Source organism: Gekko japonicus, unplaced genomic scaffold (assembly GCF_001447785.1).
Source record: "Gekko japonicus isolate JY-2015 unplaced genomic scaffold, Gekko_japonicus_V1.1 scaffold3074, whole genome shotgun sequence".
In the NCBI taxonomy this organism is placed as follows: Eukaryota; Metazoa; Chordata; class Lepidosauria; order Squamata; family Gekkonidae; genus Gekko; species Gekko japonicus.
In genome coordinates this window covers 10,472-25,452 of record NW_015176069.1, presented here as the reverse complement: position 1 = coordinate 25,452, position 14,981 = coordinate 10,472, and the positions used below count along the sequence as shown (strand labels likewise).

Sequence of the window (14,981 nt, the reverse complement as noted above, 5' to 3'; positions counted from 1 at the left end):
AGAACCAGATTTGATTCCCCACTCCTCCTCCACATGAAGCCTGCTGGGTGACCTTGGGCCAGTCCCAATTGTCTCAGAACCCTCTCAGTCCCACCTGCCTCACAAGGTACCTGTTGTGCGTAGAGGAAGGGGATGTGATTGTGAGCCGCTTTGAGACTCCTTAGGGTAGAGAAAAGGTTGGTATTTAAAAACCAGCTCTTCTTCGTACCTCAACAATGTCTGGCCACAGGCCAGTTGCTGCCCTGTGTTTTAGTTTTAAAAGGTAAAGGTAAAGGTTCCCTTGCTCGAAAGCCAGTCGAATCCGACTCTAGGGTTGCGGTGCTCATCTCCGTTTCAAAGCCGAAGAGCCAGCGCTGTCTGAAGACGTTTCCGTGGTCATGTGGCCGGCATGACTAAACACCAAGGCACACGGAACGCTGTTACCTTCCCATCGAAGTGGTACCTATTTATCTACTTGCAATTTCTTGCTTTCGAACTGCTAGGTTGGCAGGAGCTGGAACTAGAGATGGGAGCTCACTCCATCATGCGGCACCCAGGTCTCGAACTGCTGAACTACTGACCTTCCACAGCTTGCAGTTCAGCATCTTAACCACTTGAGCCACCGCAGCTCCGTGTTTTAGTTGACCGTAGGAATAAATGAAGGATGTTCTCTTTTAGACAAGAGAAGTGAAGTGGTCGGGTGAACCTCATGTTTGGGATCCCAGTGTTCAGAGGAGCCTTCTGTAACCCTCTGTGCTGGGGGCAGTGGGGGGGGTCAGGCCCTTTGGCCCCCCATGCTCTGATTAAAGACCTTCCTGGGGTAACTCCTACCCCTCACCTGTTGGCACATGTGGGAGGCCGATATAGACCATGGACCAGGGCTGTTGTCCTCCTGTCATACTGCATGGACCACTGTGCAAGGGCTGGACAAAGCAGCTGTTCCCTATGTGGAGTGCTGAACAGGTTGGGGCATGCATACTGGGGCTGGGGCCTAGACAGCTATAGGGGGGCTACACATGAAACCAGGCCCGTAGCTACAGTGGGCTATCTCAGGGCTAGGCTTGCTGGCAAGGCCCCCTGACTCCCCCTCTCACCCAGGGAGTCACGGCCTACTCTCCTGGATTAAACTGATTAGCCAGTGCCCCCTAAGAAATTTAAATGCCCCCTGGCTTTAAAAAAAATCCTGGCTACGGGCCTGCATAGACCATCAGACCAATTAAAAATAACCTTACAATTACAAAATAATTCAATAAAAACACATAAAACCCAACACCAGAACCAGTGCTCCCTCTAAGCTATGGAGTCTTGTGAGCAAAAATTCTACTTTGTGAGCTGCTGGTGTTAAAGTTGTGAGCGAGCGATTTGGCTACTGCATCAGTGAGTTTGCTCTGGAGCCATCCCTTCCTGAGCTAAGGCAAAAATGTGTGAACCTTAAGAAGAAGAAGAAGAAGAGATTGGATTTATACCCCACCCTTCACTACCCTAAGGTGTCTCAGAGCGGCTTACAAACTCCTTTCCCTTCCCTTCCCCACAACAGACACCCTGTGAGGTAGGTGGGGCTGAGAGAGCTCTGACAGAAACTGCCCTTTTTCAAGAACAGCTCTTATCAGAGCTACGGCTTGCCCAAGGTCATCCAGCCAGGTGCAAGCGGAGGAGTGGGGAATCAAAACCGGTTCTCCCAGATTAGAGTCCGCGCACTTAACCACTACACCAAACTAGCCGGAGGCTAAAGAACTGTGAGCTAGCTCACACTAACTCAGCTTAGAGGGAACATTGACCAGAACCAGGGAAGAGGGCCAATATCCATTGTTTGGGGTATGTCAGACAAAACAAAAAAGTGTTCCCCCAGCTGGTGGAAGACACTGATGGAAGGAGGCAGATAGGTCTCCCTGGGGAGGGAGGTCCACAGGTTGGGTGCCACAACCAAGAAGGCCCTTTCTTGGGTCGTCTCCCATTTAGACCCAGATGGCCGGGGGGCAACCAGGGCAGGGCCACTGAAGATAACCAGAGTGTGCTGGTAGGTTTGTATGGGAGGAGGTGCTCCTTCTACTGAAACTAGAATCATAGAGTTGGAAGGGACCTCCAGGGTCGTCTAGTCCAACCCCCTGCACAATGCAGGAAATTCACAAATACCTCTCCCTTACACCCGCAGTGACCCCTGCTCCATGCCCAGAAGATGACAAAAGACCTCCAGGATCCCCAGCTAAACCGGCCTGGAGAAAAATTGCTTCCTGATCCCAAAGTGGTGATCAGCATTTCCCTGAGCATGTAAGAAAGGCCCACAAGAACTAAGCACTGATGTAACTGATGAAATGGAGTGCTGGACTATATAGACCCCTTGCCCTAATTCTTCAGGGCTCATTCTCAAGCGGTAGCCCACCCCTTCGCTTACATAGCCCCAGCTCGGGTTCTGCATTTAGAGTTGGCCTTTTATTTTATTCCATTTGCGTGTGTCTCTGAACAATGAGGTGAGGAAGAAGGGTTTGTGGAAGTCTTTCATCAAACTTAGCAAAAGCCACAAAGCACGGGAAGGAGGGTTTCGACTTCACTGTTTCAGAAGGAGTGCCACATGAAAGAAGCCAAAGCTCCTTAAGAGTCAGTAACAATTACTTCACGCTGCCCAGGGTGTGCATTGTCTTCAAAAAATGTTCTTTTCTACTTGAGGATAAGGAAGGCAGTCTGGGAGGAAACTCCAGATGATACCAACCCTCCGGGCAGGGGTTTTTTTTTTTTGGGATTACCAAAATCAGCATAGTTTCGATTGAAACTACTTTGTTCCTTGCTTCTTCTCCCCCCCCCCCCTTTTTTAAAAGAAGTCAGACTGAAGCTCAGACGGAAATACAGTCAGGAATTGTCTGCAAGTAAGAACAAGCCAGTGGAAGCTAACAAAACCCGATGGCAGCTTGTGCTGCTTCTTTATCAGTGGGGCAGCAGGCTTCTGTCTGAAGCTGGATAAGCGAAACCTCTTGTCATTGATTAGTGCGGATGATTTTTTAGTAGGCCGGGCTGAATGTTCAGGCAGCCAGTTTATTATTTCGAGACGACAGATGGTCCCAGTGTGGCATCGCAGTACAGGGGTAATTTCCTGCAGGAGCGCACAGGAGCGGAGCTCCAGCAGTAAAGAGCCCAGGGGGCGGGCACATGCAACAAGCCCCACCCCCTGCTCCCAGTAGCCCTCAGTCAGAGCAAGAAGCAGCCAGGTAAGTTGCAGAGCCCCCCCACCACCAGCCCCCCAGTCCAAAACAGTCCAGTGGCACCTTTAAGACCAAGTTTTATTCAGGTACAAGCTCTCCCTCCTCTGTGAGGACAGATCCCCCCCCCAATAGCTAGCAATCCAAAACAGTCCAGTGGCGCCTGAGTGGTGAATGTTGCCTTCTGACACACTTCTGGTGATGTCAGGGGGTGTGACATATGCAAATAAGTTATGCTAATAAGCTCCTGCACCTCTTTTTCTACGAAATGACCCCTAGTTGTTTATAATAGTTATTTATTTTGTAATAAGGATCCAAAATGGGGGGGAAGGGTTGTATCAGGCCCTCCTCACAGAACTTCAGATTGGAATATCTGAGGTTATTCGTGAGAATGATTTGCCCAAGGTCATCCAGTGAGCCTTCTGGTCAGGTAAGCATCTGCTTAGGCTAGAAGTCAACCTTTTTAGGTAAGGTGCCACCTTCAGGAAGCAGTTCCAAAGAACACCCTCATCTACAGGTGTAGCCAAAAAAACATCAATTAGCTGGCATTTAAAACCGACCAGGGTAGCACCACAGGCATTCCGGGATCATATCGAGCGACCTGCAGGTCCCACCCATTGAGACAAAATCTAAAGAGTGCCTTACACCAGGGGGATGAGCTGTTGCTGGCAGAATGGATCTACAGGATCCTAACCCCATGTCTGTCATTCTGCATCCAAAAGCCAGCAAAAACTTAGCCAAGCCAGAACTGCATTTAGCCACGATTCAGGCAGTCTGTGCATTGGAAATGCATCTTCCTTCGTGACCTGACATGAATGGCCGAGGCGTGTCTGATCTTGTCAGATCCAAAAGCCAAGCAGGGTCAGCCCTGGTTCGTATTTGGATTGGAAACCACCAAGGAGATCCTGGGTCGCGACGCAGAGGCAAGCAAGGGCGAACCACCGCCGAACGTCTCTTGCCTTGCAGATCCTACAGGGTTGCCAAAAGTCAGCTGCGATTTGATGGCACTTTCCACACACCCTCTTCCTTTGCTCGGCCGGGGTGTAAATACCAGAGAAAATAACCGTTGTCTGAAATGACAGATGGGTAGGGGAGATGAGTTGCACTTTTGAGCAAACTTTCAACTCTGTCTGCTAAGCGCTTGCACAGTTCCTCCCTGGCGATTCCCACCTGTTGTCAGACGACCCAGTTCACCCATACATCTGAGTGAACATTTCTTTGCAGATCCTTACTGCCTCAATATTTAAATTGGCTGTTTTTCTCTCTCACAAAAGCTGAATTTCAGATTTACCCGCTTGCTGACTATAGGGGTTGTTTGTTTTTTTTGCACTTCTGTTTATTCCACAGGTTTGTTGTTTTTTTGCACTTCTGTTTATTCCACAGGTGTGTGTATGTGGGAAATTCTGATGCACGGCATCAAGCCTTTCCAGGGAGTGAAGAACAACGACGTGATCGGGCGCATCGAGAACGGCGAGCGGCTACCGATGCCCCCCAACTGCCCCCCTACCCTGTACAGCCTTATGACCAAATGTTGGGCCTACGACCCCAGCAGGCGGCCGAGATTTACAGAACTGAAAGCTCAGCTCAAGTAAGAATCTCTTTCCTGTTCCACTGGCATCAAAGGGTACCGTTTTGATGTTCTGTGCGCAGGGTCACCAACTTGGTGCCCGCGGGCGCCATGGTGCCCACCAAGTCCTTTCTGGGTATCCTTTTGAGTGTTTTTAGAAAGTTGGCGGGCCCAGGTGGGTCTTTTGCCAAGCAGGCCTTGCCCCTGAAAAGCTGATTGGCTGCGCAGATTTAAAATAATATTGTTTCAGCGGCAACTGCTACCACAGTGTTTGTTTCATTCTCCCTCACCCCTCATCCCCAGTGTATGTTTAGCTACCTCTCTTCTCCCCTGCACTTGGGATTCCTCTGCATGCGTGGCCCCACCTCTTGTGAAAGTAGGGTTGCCAAGTCACTTACTTGGCACAGCGGGGGAGAGTTGGTCCCTGCCCGGGAAGTGATGTCATCACATTGGGCACGTTGCCGGCTGACGCTCTAGCAATCAGCCTGGAAACTCTATGGTACCATGGAGTTTCCAGGCTGATTGCTAGAGCGCCGGCCGGCGACGTGCCCAACGTGATGACATCACTTCCGGGTGACGTCATCACGCCGGACACGTCGGCCCGAACCGGGCACTTTGGAGACGGGGTTGAATGCCCTTTGGGCAGGCAATCCCCCGCCCTCCCAGGGGACCTGGCAGCCTTTAATGAAAGCCATTTTCTGTTTGGCTCTGCTCCTGCAGTAGCCGTTTTGCAGTTGTGCCCACGACCCCGTGTCAGCATTCCAAAGGTGCCCCCAGTCTCAGAAAGGTTGGTGTGACCCCTGTTTGATGGAAATACTGAACGGAGATGGATTGGGGGTTTCGCCCTAGTTCTTGTGGGTGTGGAGGGACGACGTTCTCCTGCAAACCAGATTTTATTTTGCTGATTGATTACTGCAGGGAATATCACTACTTAAATTAAAGCCATGAGTGTTGGGAGTTACTGACATCTAATAAAAGTAAACGCGACTGAAGAATATGCAGGTTTGACTGCTGGTTTGTTTTGCTCAGAGTGGTCTATTCTGGTTGGCCATAGCTGTCAAGCAGAGAAGAGAAAAGGTCTTTCCTGACTCCTGCTACTGAAGATCTCTCTCTTTTTTTTATTGACTCTCCTAAAAGGAGAGAATTTATGCTTTTAATATCAGAAAGGAGGAGGGTATATAGTGGGATTAAGAAAAGATTGGGCGATGCTTTCATTAGTATGTTAATCTTTTGTTAGTATTAAACAAATCTTCTTTTGGCTTCTTCTGTGAGTTGTCAATCGTATTTCATCTTAACCTGTAAAAAACAATACTGTTAATGTGTTAGTAGTGTCCTTTTAGCTTATTGTTAGTAAAGTCTTTTCTCGCACATTCTCTACTGAAGATCTCTTAACTGGAGACCCCAGAGTGTGAACCTGGGACCATCTCTCCAGAGTCACATTTCTGCTTCATACCTTCTTGTTGGTATATTATGGGTTGGTTGCTGGAGTCCATTGCATCGTCCCCAAATTCTTTTTCGGAACCAAGCATTTAACTTTGATTATCCACTTTCTTTATTTTGTCTAGCACGTTCCTTTTTCACACAGACTGTTTATTTTGTCCTCACAGAATGACTAGTTGTTAAAATATTGGGAGGGGGAAGACACACATTTGTCCTCCCACCACAGTTGAATTTAGTCTTGTAGACTCTACCTGCCCTGCATTCTGGCACTTGAAACAGTTGTGTGGAAGGTACTGGATACTTGAACCCCTTTTAAAAACAGTGTGCAGAGGAGTGCTAAAACCCTCACTGTTGGTATTGTAGCTATTTAAAACAACAACAACAAAATCACTCCCTGCAGGTTCAGAAGTTAAAAAAAAAAATCATCACAACCTAATTTGGCTGATCGGCATTGGAATATCATTCCCAGGTGTGTTTTCCCCCCTTGTACAAAGATCTCTTGGCCTCACTTGAACTGCACAGAGCCTGTGTCAGCCCTTTTAGTTAGGGAAAGTGAGGATTTTCTTCAGCTGACACAATCTGCTGCATTTCAGGTCTTAAGCTCCTCCTGTGAATTAGCAGAACCAAAGTCCTTTCCCAGTTGTTGAGAAGGTCTTGTTTGTTTGTTTTTGTGTGTGCTGTTGCACTGTTTTATCTTTTTCTGGGTACTTTCCAGGAGGGAAGAATTGCCTCGCACTGCCAGGGTGTGTGTGCAAATTATGTATTCTTTATTTAGAATACTTCAACCCCAGCTTTCCACTACGCATAGCAACCTGGGTGGGGAATATTGTGGTGCTTATTTGGGAAAGGTGCCACTTTGCCTCAGGCACTGACAGCAACCTTGAGTGGCCTCCTTCATGTGGGCAAGGAGCCACGTCCATGCCTTTGATGTGTTGGAGGTCCTGATCCAAGCCATCCGTGCCTACAAGGATGGGGTGTTTTTTTTAGAAAGCAGACCGGAGTATTTTGTACTAATGGAAACTGCCTTTCTGACGTTTGAATTGTGACACATGTAGCCCTCGTACACTTCACATACCTTCCATCTGAATTCCATTTGTTTTAGGAATTAAAGAATTTTAAAGGAAAAGGGGATCATAGAGTATTAGCCCTATCTTCCAACAGTCTTACAGCATTTAACTAAATAATAGGGGGACGGTAGCCCAACCGAGGGGGATTTCTCGAAGAATGCCACCACCAATTTCTTTTTGCTTGGCATTTTGTTTTAAGACCTTTTAAAGAGTTTTACCTCTAGCCTGTCCTTTAATGCCTGTTCTTTTTATTTTATTTTATTTTGTGATGTCAGTGGTCTCCGACTTATTTAATTACAAAATCCTGTCTACGGCCCTGCACTGCAACATGAACAGTACCCCATCTTAATGTGTCTGTGTTTTTTTTAATTGAGCTGCAGAGTTTTCATTGATTTTTGCAGTTAGGCAGATGTGAATGAACCGTGATTTATTCAACCACTGGTGTAGCGGGTCCTTTTAAATCCAATTTGCCGAATTTCTTTAAAAAAACAACAACTTCATTTATATCCCGGCTTTCTCCTCAATGCAGCTTACAACATTGTCCTCCCCTCCATTTTATCCTCACCCACAACCCTGTGAGGTAGGCCAGGCTGAGTGTGTGTGGCTGGCCCAACATCGTCCAGCAAGCTTTACCTGTCTGAGTAAGGATTTGAAGCCAGTTCTCCCAGGTCCTAGTCAAATGCTGTAATTGATTTATACACAACAGGAGCTAAGTTGTACATGGAATGATGTTCCCAAAGCCATAAGGAATGTGGGACTTGGGATTCCCTGCTCTGTACTAAATTCTATATTCATGCAATCTTGAAGAGCGTTCAGATTTCAGTCAAAGTAACTGTGGTTTATTCAGAAGTACAGTGAAATGCAATTCCGTCTCTGGGCAGGAAATGCCTAAGCCATGGTAACTGTGGTTAGGATAATGGCATTTTGCTGAAAATGCATTCTGATGGCTACTCCAAGTCAAATGTCACAGCTTTTCTAAGGAAACAAATTCAAATACCTCCAAGCTGCTTCGCTTATCCGTCAGAGACGGGCTGCGTGATAAGGCACGCTCCTTTAACTTTGCTGTGCTACGAATAACCCGTTCAAGTTTGGGAAAATATGGCTCGATCTGACTCTCCTGACCTCCTGTGAGTTCTAGCCTTAAAATGCTAAGAGTGCATCAGAGCAGCTGTACGGAGGGACGGTCAAAAATATCTCTAGACGTTCCAGTGCTCCCATCTATGGGCTGACCCTCCCAGTGGCCAAACAAAGGCAGTTTTATGAGTTATTTTTAATCCCTTCGCCTTGAGCCAGTTAAAGCTTCTGGGAGAGAATTTCCACTTCGTGCTCTCTCCTTTATCTACCCAAAAACAAATGGGTCTGAGAACTGACTCCCATTCCATCCGATCAGGGTTGCTGGGGCCGGGACGGGGGTTGCCCAATGCCTCTGATTTTAAAGGTTGCCTCCTAACCCACCTAATCAGGGATCCGATTCTGATCAGCCTGCATTCATTTTGCAGTTCAGCCCAGGAGTCTTGACTTCAACGCCATGGATGTGCCTATCCATTGGTTTGTGAAACGTGAACGCCCTCTGAACATGTGCAAAATGGTCTTTTCCCTTACCCACCATTATTTATTTTGTTTCTTTATACCTCCCCTTTCCTTGTGGTTCAGGGTGGCTTGCAGTGTGATGATCCCCATGATTAGCCACAAGGTACAGACAGGAACTCTCGGTCTGGGGCAAGGGATGCTCTGTATGTTCTTGGTGCTTTGGAGGGGGGGCAACAGTGGGAGGGCTTCTAGTGTCCTGGCCCCACTGGTGGACCTCCTGATGGCACCTGGTATTTTTGGCCACTGTGTGAGAGAGTGTTGGACTAGACGGGCCACTGGCCTGATCCAACATTGGCTTCTCTTATGTTCAGATAGATAGATTAGATAGATAGATAGATAGATAGATAGATAGATAGATAGATAGATAGACAGACAGACAGACAGACAGACAGGCAGGCAGGCAGGCAGGCAGGCAGGCAGGCAGGCAGGCAGGCAGGCAGGCAGGCAGGCAGGCAGGCAAGCGCACTCTGTATTCTTGGTGCTTGGGGGCCGGGGAACAGTGGAAGGGCTTCTGGTGTCCTGGCCCCCCTGCTGGACCTCCTGATGGCACCTGGTATTTTTGGCCTCTGTGTGACAGAGTGTTGGACTAGAAGGGCTATTGGCCTGATCCAACATTGGCTTCTCTTGTGTTCTTATGTTCTTATTGGGACTACCAACTCTGGGTTGGGATATATATGGTTTGGGGGGGTGGAGCCTGAGGAGGGCGGGGTTTGGGGAGGGGAGGGACCTCATCGGGGCCCAATGCCATAGAGTCCACCTTCCAAAGCAGCCGTTTTCTCCAGGGGAACTGAGATCTCTGTAACCTGGAGATCCGTAACCTGTTATTGGTGGAGACCTGCAGGCACCATCTTGAGGGCGGCAGTCCTAACCATGACGATCATAGCAAACTGGCTACCAGCCATAGGGTAGAAAGTTTAGCAAGCGGCTAGCTTAGCCAGTAGGCCACTTTCAGGAGCGCCTGTTACATCTGCATCTGAATTCCTGCTTCTCAGCTAATATTTGCATGGTATGTGTCAGCCATCCAAAGTGGTTTGCTTCCATCCTGTAGTGTATTCAAAGCTGCCTTGAATGCATGATATGTTGTGAAACATCTAATTGAAATGTAATGTAAAGCTTCGTCCTGGGCTACGATCCCAATCCATCCAATCATGTTACTAGCCCAGGAAGCACGCCGTTTTCTCCAGGGGGGCTGATCTCTGTAACCTGGAGATCTGTAACCTGTTATTGGCGGAGACCTGCAAGCACCATCTTGAGGGCGGCAGTCCTAACCATGATGATCATAGCAAACTGGCTTCCAGCCGTAGGGTAGAAAGCTTAGCAAGCAGCTAGCTTAGCCAGTAGGTCACTTTCAGGAGCGCCTGTTACATCTAAATTCCTTCTTCTCAGCTAATATTTGCATGGTATGTGTCAGCCATCCAAAGTGGTTTGCTTCCATCCTTTGCTCTCCTCTCTGGCCTATCAATGGGGGTGGGGTGGGTTGCCCTACAGTGGCCAGTTGCTGGTCTTTGGTGGTGGGGAGAGGCGTGGCTTGGAGGCAGGCTCCATCCGTGAGTTGTTCTCGTTTTGGAGATGGAGAGAGATCACAACTCCCTGGAACACAGGCAAGCCTGTTACGGAGGGTCCAGGCAGGGAGTTCTCTGCTAGCATTTCTTTGCGGCACGCAACAGAAAATGTATTACTTGATTTGAAAGAAATGGATAAGGGGAATGTGAAGAGGAAAATAACACGGATTTCTCTGGCATCTGCTTAGACGTAATTAACGTTTGCGGGGCGTGTGTCAGACACCGTGGCGATGAGCCTAGATGGATGAGTGGACAAGTGGCGAAGAATGCAGGGTTGCCTCTTAAGCTGGCTGAGGGCAGGGATTCTTGGGATGGTACGTTGTTTGGCTTCAGCCTCTTGTCTTCTGTCGATCTGTTGAACCAAGAAGTCCCCATGGCCTCCAGCCGCCACCAGGGATTTTGCGAGTGAAAGGTTCTTGTCGCGATCTGTGCAGGACTGGGAGCAGGGCCTGGTGCGGCCTGGAGACCTGCATGGCAGTGAAAGCAGGCAGCCTACAGTCCCCACAAGGCTTAGCACTGTTGAACTGTGGGAGGGGGTCGTTCTTCGCCCTTAAGTGTGCAAAACGGAGGGTTTTTCGGTCTCTCTCTGGGGCCTGGACTGTGGAGACAGGCTGGTCTGGGAGAGGGGAAGCTCTCCACTGGGCTCAGCGTGAGTGCTAGGCAGGCTGTGGGCCTGGAAGTAGAACAGGTGGCTGCGTTAGATTATGTTTATTTTTCCTTTCACACTGTTATGCCCTTTGAAAGCACCTTGCCTTGCCTTGTTTTTCCGTGCCCCAGTGTTGTTTTTAATAAACCCTTTATGTTTAATTTTCTCTTCCTGTGTGTTCTCGGTTGAAAGGGGGCTTGTCGGATGGGCTTGAGCGGGTACCCTCGGCCTTCTCAACAGGGACCATAAATCCAGAAGGCGGAGACCCCCCTGGGGTCATGACAGTTCTGTTCGGCCATTTTAAAAATAAATCCTGAGAAGTAATCTGTTGGTGGAGACCAGCCTCTGCAGATCTATGCAGCATGCAGTTGAAAGGAGATGGCAGCCCGTAAATCCAAACCATTGCCAAGGTTTTGAGGACTCCCAGGAGCTAAGGGTGTGTGTGTGGAAAAATGGAGCTGGAAAGCACCATCTCTAAGCCAGACAGATGGTGAATGCTGAGGGCAGTTTGAAAGACGGAGCACTGCAGGTTGTGTGGCCAGTCACCTCAATGAGCCAGTTTGGTGTAGTGGTTAAGAGCACAGACTCTAATTTGGGAGAACCAGGTTCGATTCCCCACTCCTCCACTTGTACCTGCTGGTGTGACCTTGGGTCAGTCACAAGTTCTCTCAGAGCTGTTCTCTCAATGGCAGTTCTCTCAGAGCTCTCTCAGCCCCACCTACCTCACAGGGTGTCTGTTGTGGGGAGGGGAAGGGAAAGGATTTTGTAAGCCGCCCTGAGACACCTTTGGGTAGTGAAGGGCGGGGTATAAATCCATTCTCTTCTCTTCTTTTTCTTCAATTTGGATCATTGCTTCAGAAGCCCGACTAGCCCAATCTCATCACAACTCAGAAGGCTCAGCAGGTTCAGCCATGGTTAGTACCTGGATGAGAGACCACCAAGGAAGACGGGAGCTGCTACATGGAGGAAGACAATGACAAACCACCATTGTTGTTCTCTGGCCTTGAAAACCCCATGGTCTTGGGGTCGCCATGAATTGGTTGCCACTTGACAGCACACAGTTATTATTAAATAGGCTTCACGAGTCTTTGAATTGGTCCAAAGAATCTGCAAAACCAGAGGCAACAGTGTGACGAAAGAAGCGCGTGGGCCTCACCTGGATAGTCCAGGTAAGCCCGATCTCATCAGATCTCGGAAGCTCAGCGGGGTCGACTCTGGCAATTACTTGGATGGGAGACCTCCTTGGAATACCAGAGGCAGGAAGCAGGGACAGGCTTTACTCAGCCACCTCTCTGAATATCCTCCAGGCCCCCAGTAGCGCTCAGTCACCAGAGGTCGCCGTCACCTCGAGGTGCAAACACACTCACATGCGCACACACAAATACAAAAAAAGAAAGAAACACGTGTATGGTGAGAAGGGAAGCCCTCTTCGAACCACTTCCACCTAGGGAGGGGGAAAAGTGCTTCCAGCCATGTCCTACCTGATGTTTTGCTTCTGGAAAACTTGGAACAAAACAGCTTGCTCTGTGGGTGATCAGTCGAGACTGCCCAGCAGCGCACTTGAAATCCATGTATTTTCAACGGTAATGTATCGCTGTCTGCGTTTCTGCCTCCTCCACCCCATGGAAGCTGCAGAGTGGATTTTCCCATTTGGCAAAGCAACGGAATAGAATCTTAATAGCCAATCAAGGAGGAATTTGTTTTTTGAAATGACTAATGGACTAAGGCAACTGATCTCATGCCATTCATGACTTATCCTAGGCAGTTTACTGTGGGAATTAGGCAAGGAGGTTACAAACTTTGGTCAGCCTTTTAGAAACTCCTGATCGAGACCCGGTGGAAATGATCTGATCATCTTAGAACTCTGAAAAATCTGTGTAGCATGGGATTCTGTCACTGCCTGGTGAATTTAGGAAGCTGATGCCAAGTATTTCCTAGATGGCTAATATCCAAGTTTCATGGTTTAGATAGCAGGAAGGGGAGGGAGTTTCAGAGGAGGCAGGGAGACTCCAGATAATCACTTCAAGTGACAGAGAGGTGGTAAGTAGATGAGTAATGAGGGTTAATTCTCTAACTGTCTTTCTGGAGGAAGATTGATTCCACTCCCTGTTACAATAGAAGCCAAGAGAATATCCCCTTTTTCTTTGGTTGGATGTTGTCTACAGGTTAAGAAGTAAGAGAATTTCAGTTCCTGGTTTAAAAGTTTCTCATTGTTTTAAATTTGCTGGTAGAACTGATGGTCGATCTCTCTTTCTCTCTCTCTGACTCTCTTCCATCAGAGACAGTCTGCAGCTTGTTTCTGAGTCTTCAGAAATGTGGCAGACTTACTTCCCATGCGTGGTATGGATGGTTTCCTTGCAAGTATATGCTTGATTAATTGCCTCAAAATAATTACGCTGGTGCCTTTAGATCAAAAGGAACGTGAATTCTTTGGGGGGGGGTTTCTGTTAAAGTATTTCTGTGGGATCACCGTGATTGTCTAAATATATATCTCGTTGCCATATGTCTTTGTGTTTTAGGAGTCTTGTGTTTCAAAACCCAGCTGCTAATTTTTGCAGAGGCATTCTCTCCCCCCACCGGCCCACCCACCCTTACTTCCCCTACCCATTCTTAGTTTTATACACCCTAACTGTCTCTATTGCTGTCTTTAAAAAGGGAGACGTATTTGTCTAGCAAATTCCTTGCAAGTCTGCAGTCTGGAACCGTCGGTTTAGGGACGGGCGCTCGGAGGAGACTTGAAGACGGCGTCTATTACACCCTAAGCCAGAATGCCATTTATCTTCAGCGCAACGTTTCTTTCCCCCCTTAGTACGATACTGGAGGAAGAGAAGCTACAGCAGGAGGAGCGAATGAGGATGGAATCGAGGCGACAGGTCACCGTGTCCTGGGATTCCGGAGGATCGGATGAGGCTCCTCCCAAGGTACTTAAGATGGGCTCTCTCAACATAGCCTGCCTCTCAGGACAGAATAACTGCTTTATTCCATTGGGCTTTTTCAATATAGGGTTGTCAGTTTATAGGCTATTACACTTTTAAAGAACCTGTTATTAAAACAATTAACAACTGTTAAGTTTCTGTCTTTCGTTTCTTTCAAGCGTCTATTTCACTTGTGGTGTAGAAGTACTTTTGAAAACCCCGATAAAAAGGGATGGTAGAAGTAAAAAGAAGCACTGTTTTGTTTCTCCCCTTGTCATTTTTTGTTGCTTCTAAATACATCATTAAGGTGTTTGATGGCTAACCTTAGTTTTTGCATGTCTGAGAGTGAGGATTTTGGAGTTAGAACTATTGAGCACGATGGAGCGTAGTTTGGCGCGGGTTGCTTTAGTGAAAAACAAGGTCCAGATTATGCTAATCGTAGATATTGCCAGCATCTGCTAAGTGAAATTATGCATGTTCACCCATGTCTACCTTAATGCAAAGAGCTGTATACTTCTAATTCCTCTCGCATTTTCATCTGGTTGGTTGCTTGGATGAAGTTGGGAAGTGAAGTTGGGAACTTAAAAGGGTAGCCACATTTCTTCTTCACTCTGGATTCCCTCCTCTCGAGTTGGGGGGAGGCACAGCTTTTCATTATATTACTTTGCCTGGGGGCTTGAATATTTTTCTCTTTGTCTTGCCTGCCTTCTCATAAATAACTGGCTGGCTAGAGTCCTCCACAGCCATAAAAAGTTGTGTTTACGACTTAATAGCAAGTCGTTTGGAAACCAGTTCATTCCGTTCTGCTTTCTGCTGGTGCCACTGCTTGCTTATGAGACCCTCTGCTTCTGTCTGTTTTGATTTCATCTTGTCTCTGGGCAAGCGAGGTCTCAGCATCACTACTAGCTGCTGCTTCTCACCATGTTTTGTCCCCATCCCCACCCCCACCCCCACCCAGTGCATGTGTTCTTCCAGCGTTTTCTAAAACGTGCCCTGCATTTTGGGAATACGACAAGACTTGGTG

The 14,981-nt window shown here is 48.0% G+C and overlaps 1 protein-coding gene across 1 annotated transcript in view; it reads left to right on the top strand.

Moving 5' to 3' along the window:
• The window catches only part of PTK2 (protein tyrosine kinase 2), a gene marked incomplete at its 3' end in the record, with an annotated part of 174,118 nt that extends 160,155 nt beyond the window's left edge, over positions 1-13,963 (top strand). Inside the window, exons 22-23 of the mRNA XM_015426717.1 lie at positions 4,554-4,758; positions 13,852-13,963. Coding sequence (XP_015282203.1) covers positions 4,554-4,758; positions 13,852-13,963 — 317 coding nt within the window. The remainder of the gene's footprint in view (positions 1-4,553; positions 4,759-13,851) is intronic.
• Between the last annotated feature and the right edge of the window lie 1,018 nt (positions 13,964-14,981).